The sequence below is a fragment of the Cebus imitator genome, unplaced genomic scaffold (genome assembly GCF_001604975.1).
Source record: "Cebus imitator isolate Cc_AM_T3 unplaced genomic scaffold, Cebus_imitator-1.0 Scaffold553, whole genome shotgun sequence".
NCBI classification, from domain to species: Eukaryota; Metazoa; Chordata; class Mammalia; order Primates; family Cebidae; genus Cebus; species Cebus imitator.
The window spans coordinates 273,668-287,446 of NW_016107868.1; the positions used below are offsets into that span (position 1 = coordinate 273,668).

A 13,779-nucleotide genomic window follows, 5' to 3' on the forward strand; every position below is an offset into this window, starting at 1 on the left:
TTTTTTTAGTAGACACGAGGTTTCACCATGTTGGACAGGATGGTCTCGATCTCTTGACCTTGTGATCTGCCCGCCTCAGCCTCCCAAAGTGCTGGGATTACAGGCGTGAGCCACCACGCCTAGCCTACAGTGCTCTTAATGGTTTTGTGTGTGTGTGTGCTCTAGTTTAAAATCTGAGTATATAGTTAAAGGTAGAAATCTCTAGCCTAAAAAGAAAGAGAATAAAACAGGCAAGCAAACAAAATACCTTAAGAGAAATGAGAAAAATCAATACATATGTAAAACAAAAATAGGATGCTGTACGAAAGGAAAAAAGGGGAATATGTTCTTTGAGATTGAAAATAGAAGATCACAGGAGATGGGAGGCAAGGGGAGGGATAGTATTAGGAGAAATACCTAATGTAGGTGACGGGTTGATGGGTGTAGCAAACCACCGTGGCACGCGTATACCTGTGTAACAAACCTGCATGTTCTGCACATATATCCCAGAACTTAAAGTATAATTTAAAAAAAAAAGAAGAGCAGAAATGACAAAAATAGAAAGTTTAGAACACAAAGTTGCAGAAATCTTAGAGCCAAAAATAAAAAGGTGAAAAATAGGAAGGATAAAGATTATACTAGTCTTAGTCAAGAAAGATCTACTATTTAAAAAGGCAAATAAATAAATAAAGGATAAACTAATATAAGTTGTTCCAGAAATATAGATTAGAAAATAGAAGCAAAAAACAAACAAAAAAATTACTCAGTGTGGTGGCTCATCCCTGAAATCCCACTGCACTTTGGGAAGCCAAGACAGGAAGATTGCATGAGGCCAGGAATTCAAAACCAACCTGTACAACATAGCAAGACCCCAACTCTACAAAAAATTTAAAAATTGACTAGGTGTGGTGGTACATGCCTTGTAGTCCTGAGCTACTCAGGAGACTGAAGTGGGAGGGTTGCCTGAGCCCGGGAGGTTGAGGCTACATTGAGCTATGGTTGTACCACTGCACTCCATCCTGAGCGACAGAGACTCTTTAAAACAAACATGTAGGAAAATTTCCTGGAGACAGATGATATGAATACCTAGATTGAAAGGGCCAATAAAGAGCCACCCAGCACAACCAGGGTGAAAATTGACTTGTACTGAAGTGGCATATCATAAAACTTAAGAATAGTGACAACAAATAAGATTCTCAGAGAAAAGAGGCAAAACCAAGTTACATACACAGAATCAAGACAGAGTATCACATGTGTGGCAGCGGTGGTGGAAACGAGAAGTCAATAAAGTGAAAACAAAGTTGGAGGATTATATTTCCTAATTCAAAACTTACACAGAGCTATAGCAATGAAGACAGTGTAGTTCTGGATAAATACAGATCAGTGGAATGGAATAGAATTGAGAACCCAGAAACGAACCCTCATGTTCTCAGTTGCTATTTGACAAGAGTATCAAGACAATTCAATGGGGACAGAAAAGTCTTTTCATCAAAGATGCTACAACAACTGGATATCCACATGCCAGAGGATAAAGTTGGATACTCCCCACTACCCCTGCTGCTCCTATGCAAAAGTCAACTCACAAAGGATCAGTGACTTAAATTTAAGAACTAAAGCTATAAAACTCTTAAAACATAGGCATTAATCTTACACCCAGATTTAAAAAAGCAAAGCTGAATGAAAAAATGGGCAAGAGATTGAACAAATATTTCTCTAAATAAGATATGCAAATGGCCAATAAGTACATGAAAAGAGGTGCAACAACATTAATCATAAGGGAAATGTAAATCAAAATGAAAAGTTACTGCAGCCCACCCACTTGATTGCTGTAATGAAAAAGATAATAAAAAAGTCTTGGCAAGGATGTGGAGAAACTGGAGCCCTAATGCAGTACCGATTGGAAAATAAAATGATACGGTTCTCTTGGAGACAGTCTGGTAGTGTCTCAAATGTTAAACATAGAATTATCCAAGGGAAATGAAAACATATCCATACAAAAAGTTATGCACTAATGCTGATAGCAGCATTATTCATAATAGCCAAAAGGGAAAAACAGCCCAAATGTGCATCAATGGATGAATGGATAAATATCCATCAGTGGATGAATGGATAAATAAAATCACATATCCATCTAGTACTGTATTATTTGTCAATAAAAAGAAATGAAGTACTGAAGGACCTTTAAAACATTGTGTTACATGGAAGAATCTAATCAGAAAAGACCATGTATTGTATGATTTCCATTTATATAAAATGTCCAGAGTTGGCAAGTCTATAGAGACAGAAAGTAAATTAGTGGTTTCCTAAGATTGGGGGAAGAATTGTGAGCAGGTAAGAGAGTAGTTGCTAATGGGTATAGAGTTTTCTCTTAGGGTGATGAAAATGTTTTAAATTTGATTGTGATAGTTTTACAGCTCTTTTAATGTGTAAAAAAACCCATTGAATTGTATACTTTAAATAGGTGAGTTATGTGGTATGTTAATTATATCATTAGAATTGTGAGTAAAAGAAACTCACTGGAGAAATGATTTCAGACTTTGGGGAAAAATTGTTTCTAATGTTGAATTCTATATACAAACTATCATTTGATTTTGAGGAAAGATAATTTCAGGCCCTTAGAGTCTCAGAATTTATCTCACAAAAGTTTTGGAAGATGTGTACCATTAAAAAATGGAAGTAAATCAAGAAAGAGGGAAGCATGGGGTTTAGGGAAAATGAGAATCTACCATAAGAAAATAATGAAGGAAATCCCCCGTTTGGTGCTGGAGGGAGAAAAACACGAGGTAATAGCTGAGCACTATGTGTGGACAGGTCCAGCTTGGAGGAAGCCTCAAGGCTCTAGGGAAAATATCTTGAAGGTACAAGACTGATGTTACGTTTGATGTACTCAGAAGAGATTCAGAGAACTGGCAAATGGTTTGGGGTTGAATTAAGCCTTATGAGATAATTATTAAGCTTCAGAATGCATATGAAAATTAAAATTTTCACATCTGGGCAATGGTTAACTTAAATCATAGTGGTGCTAATGCTGACTCATTTGCTTGATCATAATGGTGCAAATGCTGAATATTGATTATAACCAAAATTATGATCTAACTATATTGTAGGCGAGGGGACAGAGTGTATGTAGGCATGTAATTTGTACATGCTTATAATGCTCCTTGTTTTTTGTTTTACACATTATCTCTGACTTCCTCCTTTTTAGGTCTCTGACATTGTCTATAGATGTAGGAGGAAGTCAAAGATAATGTATAAAACTGAAAAGAAACGAAGAAGTACTATAAGCTTGTTTTTTGGCAATATGTAGATCAGGGTATCCAATCCAATCTTTTTTTTTTGAGACTGAGTTTCACTGTTGTTGCCCAGGCTGGAGTGCAGTGGCGTGATCTTGGCTCACTGCAACCTCTGCCTCCCAGGTTCAAGTGATCTCCTGCCTCAGCCTTCCAAGTAGCTGGGATTACAGATGTCTACCACCACAACTGGCAACCTTTTTTTTTTTTTTTTTTTAAGTAGAGACGGAGTTTCACCATGTTGGCCAGGCTGGTCTGGAACTCCTGACCTCAAGTGATCCACCCGCCTCAGCCTCCCAGAGTGCTGGGATTAGGCGTGAGCCACCATGCCCAGACAGGGGTGTCCAGTCTTTTGGCTTCCCAGGGCCACACTGGAAGAAGAATTGTCTTGCGTCACACATAAAATATGCTAATGATAGCTTAGCAAAAACTTAAGTGTCGCAGTAAATAATTCTGACAGATCATAACTTGCTGAATAAAAGATAAAGCCATTATTCTTCCCCCATGTAAATAAATGAAATGGATGGACAGTTTGATGAGAATATTTATATGGGTGTCCCCCCAACCCCCAAATATTAATTTCAAAAGGAAAGGGAATAACTACAATGAAGAGGTCTGTTGGACACCACCTTAATCAAGTGATTAAAGTTCACATCACCAGTAGTAAGTCAGATCCTCATTTTGCTGATAGAACATAACATTAATTCTGTAATATTCCAAAGATTCATAATCTGAATCTGATCAAGAGGAAACAAGACAAACCTACACTGGAAGGCTGTATGTAGAATTACTGGTTTGTTGTCTTCAAAGATGTCAGTGTCATGGAAGTCAAGGAAGGACTGAAGAACTGTGCCAGACTGAAGGAGAATTAGAGACTGAAATTAAATGCAACCGACATGGTTATGAAGAATAGTTTGTGAAACTTGAATTAGGTGATAGTAATTGCTAAGTGTTAGTTTTCTAATTCTGATGTATTGAGATTATATAAGAGTATGTCTTTGTAGGAATAACACTCTAAACATACTTGTGGATGGTTTGTTATTGACCGCACTTGCAACTTGAAGATTGTTTCAACAAAAAAAGCTATCTCAAAGCAAAATAGATCAATATTATGTTGATGCTTTTGATACATGAACAGACAAGTTATGATATATCCACACAATGAGATATCATAATGGAATGAGGTACTAATACATGCAACATAATGGATAAATCGGGGAAACATGGTGTTGAGCCAAAGAAGTCAGATATAAATTGTCTGATGTTTTTGTTTGTTTAAAAGTAGGAAAGGCTAATCTTTTGTGTGTGTTTTTTTTTTTTTTGAGACGGAGTCTCACTCTGTTGCCCCAGGCTGAAGTGCAATGGCTCAATCTCAGCTTACTGCAACCTTCGTCTGCCAGGTTCAAATGATTCTCCCACCTCAGCCTCCTGGGTTGCTAAGATTACAGACATACACCACCACACCTGGCTAAATTTTGTATTTTTAGTAGAGATGTTTCACCCTGTTGGACAGGCTGGTCTTGAACTCCAGACCTCAAGTGATCTGCCCACCTTGGCCTCCCAAAGTGTTGGGATTACAAGTGTGAGCCACCATACCCGGCCAGGAAAGTCTAATCTGTAGGGACAGGAAGAAGTTCCTTGGTTGTCAAGCACTAGAGTGATAGACTGGGAAAGGGTACAGGAACTTTTAGGGGTGGTAAAAATGTTCTTGGTGTTGATTGTGGTAGTTACATGGTTGTACTTATTTTTCGGACCATTGAACCATACATTTAATGTTTGTATTATATGTCAGTTACGCCTCAGTAAATTAGAAAAGGAAAGTATCTCTTAACACATGGAAGTAACTTCTAGTGGTTATTTCTCAAGAGATAAACAGGATTACATGTGAGTGGCTTTTTTTTTTCTCCTTAAACTCAGTGATAAGAATGCAGTTTTCAAAAAACCCTTTGTATCTACTGCCTGTTCAAAAATATACACTAAAAAATGTCAAATATATAGATTTGTATGATATTTAACCCTAGGTTACTCTTACCAGTGATTAGGGTATAATATTTATTGACACCATGCCTTGAACAGTTGTGGTTTAATGCTGTTTTGTAACATTATGCTTAAATATAACATAAAACTTACCATTTTAAGTATACAATTCACTATCATTAAGTACTTCCACATTGCTGTGCAACTGTCACCACTATCTCCAGAACTTCTTTATGTTCCCAAACTGGAACTCTGCCCCTTAAACTTGAACCCCCAATTCTTTCCTCCCCACAAACCCTCACGGCTGTTGTTATACTTCTGTCTCTGAATTTGACTGTTCTAGGCCCCTCATATAAGTGATATCATACAATACTTGTCCTTTTGTGTCTGGCTGGCTTAGTATAATTTTACAACTTTGTGTAAAAGGAAATCAAATAACTAAGAAATGCAGAATAACATAACCAAAGCTCACCAGCTTCTGCCTTGTTTTCCAGAATTCCTTCCAACTTAAGGGCAGCCAAAACTTGTTATTTTAATAAACCTCACTATAAATTGTCTCTGTAACTTGTGAAAGGTAATGTTGAATAAATTATATAATGTCTCTCTTGACTAATACATTTCCAGATTTTTAATTTTGACATGTAATTTACTTTTAGAATAACTTACTTTACTCAGGAAAATCAAAGTACTTGTTGTCATAAATCTTTTATCCAGGGGGAAGGGGAAGGTGAAGATAAGTAGGTTAATGTGTACAAAAATATAGTTAGATAGATGGAATATGTTCTATTATTTGATAGTACAGTAGAGAGACTATAGTTAATATTTTGTTGTGTATTTCAGAATAGCTAGCAGAGAATTGGAATGTTACCAATACAAGAAGAGAGAAATGTTTGAAGTGATGGATATCCTAATTACCCTGATTTGATTATTACACATTGTGTACATGTATCAAAATATCACATAAACCACAAAATACATATAACTATGATACATCAGTTTTTTTAAAAGAAAAAATAATTATGTAATAACTATGTGCTATTGGCAATATTTTTCTGTTATTAATAATGAAGACCAGTGACCTGGCAGGAATTTTAGTCACTCAACAGTTTAAACCCGTGTATCATAATGTTTTGAAAATATCAGTTATACTTTGTTATTTTAAGAGAGTGCTAGTAAGATCTTATGTGGATCTCTTATACTGAGTGATTTTTAGCATTTTATTTATTTTTAATTTTCTTATTTTTTGAGACGGGGTCTCGCTGTGTTGGCCAGGTTTGGTCTTGAATTCATAGTCTCAAGCATTCTTCCTGTCTCAACATCCCAAAGTGCTAGGATTACAGGCATGAGCCACTATGCCTGACTTGGCATTGTATTTATGAAGTGTTTTAACAGGAAAAACCAGGATTATTTTTATATACTTATAGTCTTATAAAATAAGGAAGCTCTGAAAATTGTCTTAATTTGTATCCAGTTCATTTCAGGAAAACTTGAGTGAGCACCTGCTAGGCGGGAAGTGCTGTGAATTATGTTTCTTTCTGAGCTCATTTAGTAAGGGGCATCAGAGCCTATTCAGGTTATTTCAGTATAAGACAGTCTGAAATTGTGTGGTGGAGGTATATGAAGTACAGTAGGAAAATGTTAAATCAGTTTATCCTGGGAAGGAATTGGGTTTGATAAAACTTCTTTTAACTTTTTATAATTTCTGCTGCCTTGAAACTAAATGCAATCTCCTGCCTACCTTTTAGCCCCTCTCCTGCTCAACCATAGTCTATATCCTGAATAACTGGTATGATCTTTTATTGTATCTCGGTTCTTACCCTCTTTTCTAGTCAAGCAACTTATGATATCTGGTATAGGATGGTTACTAAGTTCCTATGCAGGAGATGCAACAACAGCTGAGACTTAAAAATAGCCATTAGCAAGTGCTTTAACCATTAACATGGACAAAAAAATGTGGAGGAAAAAAAATTTAAATGGATGTGGAAAATGGAGAGGAGCATACAGATAACTTCTAAGTTTTATCATAGAAACTTTGTTTCCAGTCTCTTTATAGGTTTCTGTTTTTACTTCCTGAGTTTAGAGACATTAGGACTTGGAAAATTACAACTCCCTAAGGAAGAAAGAAAAGCCATATTCTCTGTCCTATAGGCCAGCGGTCCCCAACACTTTTGACACCAGGGACCTGTTTTGTGGAAGACAATTTTTCTACGGACAAGGGTGGGAGGAGGATGGTTTCTGGATGATTCGACTGTATTACATTTACTGTGCACTTTATTTCTGCGATTACATTGTAATATATAATGAAATAATTACACAGCTCACCATAATGTAGAAACAATGGAAGCCCTGAGCTTGTTTTCCTGCGACTAGACAGCCCTATCTGGTGGTGAAGGGAACAGTGACAGATCATCAGGCATTAGGTTCTCATAAGAATCATGCAGCTTACATCCCTTGTACACACAGCTCACAATAGGATTTGCACTGCTATGAAAATCTAATGCTGCCACCGATCTGACAGGAAGTGGAGCTCAGGCAGTAATAGGAGTGATGGGAGCAGCTGTAAGTACAGATTCAGCTTTGCTTGCTGGCCGCTCACCTCCTGCTTGCAGCTTGGTTACTAATAGGCTGCAGATAGCTACTAGTCCATGACCTGGGGTGGGGACCCCCACTCTAGGCCTTTCATATGCTTGGAAAACCTTGTCCTGACTGATATTTTGTCCTTTGAATAACAAACTTTTCTAGGAAGTTATTCCTCTAATTTTTCAATGAGTTAGATGTTCCTATTAAAATCCTGGGTGTATCCACGCTGAATTATGATTGCTTATTGTATTTGTATAGACCAGTATTTCTCAACTGGGGCCTCCCAGGGTTATTTGGCAATGCCTGGATGCATATTTGGTTTTCACAGTAAGATGGGTGCTATGGCATCTCGTGAGAGATCAGGTATGCTGCTAGAACACCCTATTGTAGTATGCAGGATAGCTGAGTTCGTTTCAGGATTAATATTGTTTTATTTGCACTTTTTAATTTGTGTAAAAATGAAGATAGTACAAATATATTATTGGCTGTCCATTTCCAATTAGTACTTACTTTCCATGATAATACAGATTTTCATGAGTGGCTGCTGGATAATTAAGTGGATAATTAAGTTATCCACTTAATTTTCTACTTGTAACGTAGGCCTAAAAATGTGTGTATTAAGAATAAAAGAATATTCCTGAATAATTTTAGATGCATGTTAGAGTGCTTTCAAGGAAAGTAAGGGTGATATACTATTGAAGTATCTGAATTCTATGCATTTATTAAAACCTAAAATATGTTTGTGTTGATATGGTAAAGAAGCTTTTTATATCATTGATACTACTACTTTTACTTTAGTTCTAAATAAGTGTTCAAACTATTTCATTGTAGTAGAAATAGCCTTTCATTTTATTCTGAGTGTGTCGCATATCTTGTTACTGAGCAAACATATGAGCTGGGTATTTAGGTGTTTGGGAAATTTCTGCTTTCAAAACAGCTCAGAGAGAGGGGAAAGTGACACAACCCCATATAGATAGTGCAGTAGTATATATAGAAAGTACTGGGGAGAATTGAGGAGGAGAGGGCATTCAAGCTGTGTCCAAACTACCAGCCTATTAATAAGGGATAGGTTTTACAGGTAGAGAAAATAGTTTGTGTGAAAAGTAAAGAGGCGTAAAAGAGCATGAAATCTGTGAGTCACTGTGCATGCTTGTAGCTTATGGTGCTTAGGGATAAGGGAGTGTTCAAAGATCATTTTCAGAAAAAGGTAAAACCATGACTCTCTCATACAGGTATAAAAATGTATGTGGCCAGGAGTGGTGGCCCACGCCTGTAATCCAGCACTTTTGGTAGGCCAAGGTGGGTTGATTACTTGAGGTCAGGAGTTCAAGACCAGCCTGGCCAACATGTTGAAATCCCGTCTCTACTAAAAATACAAAACTTAGCTGGGTGTGGTGGTGGGCACCTGTAATCTTGGCTGCTCGGGAGGCTGAGGCAGGAGAATTGCTTGATGGCGCCACTACACTTCCAGCCTGTGTGACAGAGTGAGATTCTTGTCTCTGGGGGGAAAAAAACAAAAAAAGAATGCTAAACTTATTCAAAGAAATGTTTTATCAGTTCAAATTTAAAACTTTAAACAGCACAAATTTATACAAAGTAATGGAATGTTGAAATAAGTTGTGGATGGTAGCAAAGCTGTTTTTTTCCCCATAGAATGGGAAAGAAATCAACAAATTTCTATCAGATACAATAGAAATTGCATGTTTGTCACTTGCTTACAATTTATAGATTTCTGAATAGCTCCCATGGAATCAGTCTGAACAATGTGTGTAGTTTTCCATTGGAGTAGTTTTTTTTTTTTTTTTCTATAGGAACAGCAGGAAATTGGAAAGCACCTTCCAGTGTTCTACCAAAGAATCTGTACCATATATAATATGGAGTCAATAACATTTTTGGATTTAGAGAATGAAATCAGGCTGTGTTTTAGATTAAACAGTTGAGGTGGCAACGTATAGGATTAATTGAGGGAGCAGTCAGTACGGTTAGACTGTTGGAGTGGCACTAAGAGGGAAGAGGAGGGACAGATTGAGTGTTCATTAGGAATTACTAAGTAGGTGAGGCAGTGAGAAGAGACAAGGCCTCTGGCTTAAGCAATTGTAAGGATAATGGGTCATTTTACTGAGAAAGGGGAACTATAAGAGGAAAAGCAATGTTAGGAGAAAAACAAAGATAGTTTTTGGACATTTGCCTTTTGAGATGATATGGCATACAAGGTGGAAATGTTCCTTATACAGTTATAAGCTATAGGTGTGGAACTAAGAAAAAGGATTGTGGGCTAAAGATTTTAGTCTTTAGTCTGGAATGATCATTTAAATTGGAATTTATGTTAGAATAAGTAACATCGATCAGTTTCTTAGGGAGAAAATACGGAGAAGACAAAAAAGACCAAGAACCCTGGGAACATCTTTATTTGCGTGGTCCTAAAGAAAATTATGTCTGTATCCCAGGTGCATTATAATTTGGTTGTCAGTCTTGCTTTTAATTTTTAATAACACCTATTCAGCTTTAATTTTATCTTTCATTGACATCTGAAACCATATTTTTTCTTAGGTTGTGGCCTGTTCATAGACTAGCAGGAAAACTTTGAATAAAATTTCTTATTCATGTATCATTTTAGCGATATGCTTCCTCATTTTAGATATCAAGTTGACAAAGACTTAGTTTGGAGTTGTGCACTAGTGTGAAAAGTGAGATCACCAGTGGACGGAGAAGAAAGAGGAACTCACCCTTAGATGTCTTATAGTACTGTCCTTAAAGGATTGTGGATTTCTGTAATTACATCTCTGTAGCAAATGCATTTCAGACTCATTGAAGACTAAGGGCTGGTGGCTGTGCTGCTCTGCTCTGCGATTCAGGATTATTTTATAGCTAAATTTGAATGGATTCTACTGTTGAGTAATTGAGGGAAAGAGAAGCCTACATTATTTGTGTTCACATTTTACCTTTCTTCACAATCTCATGGTTAGTTTATCATTCTGTTTCGAAAGAATATACTGACCCTATTTTATCCTGTTTCTTGGAGTTCATTTTGACATAGAAACTCCCCTCCATCACCACTGTCACCACCATGTAGGTAGGAAGTACAGTTTTAGATTATTAAATCTATTTAGTTTTTTAAAAATGTATATATGGATAGATTATAAATTATGAAATATATTTAGAGGATTTTGTGGTTAGAATTTGTTTGAAAAAGCTTTTTAAACTGGCATTTTTGTATTTAATAATAATTACAGTTTAAAATTCAGAGAAACATTGAAAATTTTTACTTTTGTATTTTCTTTTTAGATCATCCAATTATGATGGGTTTTGAACCCCTTGTGAACCAGAGGCTACTTCCACCTACCTTCCCTCGATATGCAAAAATAATTAAAAGGGAAGAAATGGTCAACTATTTTGCCAGATTAATAGATAGAATAAAAACTGTCTGTGAGGTTGTGAATTTAACAAATTTACATTGTATCCTGGTAAGTACAAATCTCTGTTCCAGAATATAACTTCCATTTAAAAAAAAAATGATACATAGTAATTCTACATATTTATGGGGTAAGTTTAGTTTAATAACAGAATATTGATCACTTTATAGACACTGACCAAGGGTAAGTACTGCTCTTTGTCTATTTTCTGTGATAGCTAGAGGATTAAGTGGTTCATAAATGTTATACATACATACAATCTATTTAATCCTCAAAAGCTCTTATACTGTTTTAGTGATTAAGAAGCTCAAGTTGAAAGGTTAGATAATTCATCCAAGATTTGTTTGTTTTGAGACAGGATCTCACTGTTATCTAGGCGGGAGTGCAGTGGCATGATCTTGGCTCAAAGCAACCTTGAACTCTTTTTTTTTTTTTTTTTTTTGTGGAGATGGGGGTCTTGATACATCACCCAGGTTGGAGTACAGTAGGACATTCTCAGCTCAGCAGCCTCAAACTTTCTGGCTCAAGCGATCCTTCTACCTCTCAGTGTCCCAAGAAGCTGGGACCATAGGCATGTGCCACCACACCCGACAGTTTTTTTGTGTAATCATTATTTTTGTAGAGATGAGGACTCACTTTGTTACCCAGGCTGATCTTGAACTCCTGAGCTCAAGCAGTCCTCCCACCTCTGCCTCCCAAATTGCTGGGATTGCAGGTATGAGCCATTGTGCCCTGCCTAGCCTTGAACTCTTGAGGTCAAGTGATCCTCCCACTTCAGCCTCCCAGGTAGCTGGTAGAGATACATGCTACTAGACCTAACTAAATTTTTTTCTTTTTACTTTTTTTTTTTTTTTTTTTTTTGAGATGGGGTCTCCTTCTGTCGCTCAGGTTGGACTGCAGAATGTGATCTCCTTTCCCTGCAACCTCTGCTTCCCAGGCTCAAGCTATCCTTCCATGTCAGCCTCCTGAGTAGCTAGGACTGCAAGCATGTGCAACCATGCATGGCTGATTTTTTGTATTTTTTCGTAGAAACAGGGTTTCACCATTTTGCCGAGGCTGGTCTCTAACTCCTAAGCTCAAGCAGTCTGCCTGCTTCAGCCTCCCAAAGTGCTGGGATTACAGGTGTGAATCACTGTGCCTGGCCAATTTTTAAATTTTTATTTATTGTGCAGACAAGGTCTTACCATGTTACCAAGGCTGGTCTTGAACTCCTGGTCTCAAGCAGTCCTTCCATCTTGGTCTCCCAGAGTGCCAGGATTACAGGCATGGGCCAGCGCTCCTGGCCTCATCTAAGTTTTAAGAGTGGGGATTAAACTCTGGATTCTCTCTTCAAAACATATAAATGTGTGTGTGTGTGCATATATATATATATATATATATATATATACTGGCATGCACATATATACATATGTATTTAAGTATGTATATGTTTTTGTACATAAAAATGGAATCATGGTGTTTACCTGCTTTTAAAAATTGCTAATTTCTGTGTCATGGACATCTTCCTTTTCATGTCAATAAATTCATGACAGATTCTACATTATTTTAATGGCTGTGTGGTATTCCATTATAAGCATATATTAACAGGTTTTTTCATTTCATTCATATTAAATTACATTTAGGTCATTTTCAGTGTTACAAATCATACTAAGATGAACATATTTATAAATAAGTCATTTTATCATATGCTTCCTTCCCCCTTAAGATAAATTCCTAACAAATGAAGCTGCTAGGTTAAAGAATATGCACATTTTTAACTGTCTTATTTTGGATTAATCCTTTTATGGGTTAAAATAGAGAAAAGGCTCATTTTAAGAACATTCAGGGTTGGAATTTTGTTTTTCTCCTGTACCCTCTGACAGCCTAAAAGCTTTTTAATTGGTAAGTTATAGTAACACATAGAAGGTTAGTAGGAACATAGAAAAATGTGCAAGAGTACTGTTTTCTTAGGAATAAGCACACTACGTGTGTGGCATAGCTAGGCATTTGAGTGTTGTTACCTTACATGCCAAGGTATGGAATTGCCAGCCCCATGTCATTTCTTCTGTGAAATCTTCCCCTTTGGTTGCAGGTTGCCACATTACCTGTGTTCCTTGAGATCACACAGTATATAGTTTATACTCCTAGTACTTAGCAGCAGTCTCTGGGAAATAGTTGATAGTAAAGATTTGTGCTTTTGTTTATATTCTGTATTTTTCCTTCTATTCTTTGTCATTAAAACCTAGCTTAAGTCTTCATTCCTTAGTAAAACTTTCACTGATTATGCCTTTATTACCTTCTGTTGCATTTATTTTCTTATTAGGTTGCTCTTACTGCATCATAAGAATCAGAATTTTAAAAATAGACAAAGATCATAGACAGCCAGTTTTACAGCTAAACAAACTAAGATTCAGAGGTTCTAAAGTAACCAGATTATAGTAGCATATCTGGAATGAGAATAGATATTTTCTTACTCTTTTCTGCCACAGTGACCCTTTTTTTTTGTGTGTGTGTGTGTGTGTGTGTGAGGCGGAGTTTCACTCTTGTTACCCAGGCTGGAG

General features: G+C 36.7%; 1 protein-coding gene across 1 annotated transcript in view; it reads left to right on the forward strand.

Annotated features, from left to right (window-relative positions):
• Nucleotides 1-13,779, forward strand: part of NAA35 (N-alpha-acetyltransferase 35, NatC auxiliary subunit) — an 81,992-nt gene that overhangs the window by 39,918 nt on the left and 28,295 nt on the right. Inside the window, exon 12 of the mRNA XM_017515609.2 lies at nucleotides 11,112-11,290. Within this exon, the coding sequence (XP_017371098.1) occupies nucleotides 11,112-11,290 (179 nt within the window). The remainder of the gene's footprint in view (nucleotides 1-11,111; nucleotides 11,291-13,779) is intronic.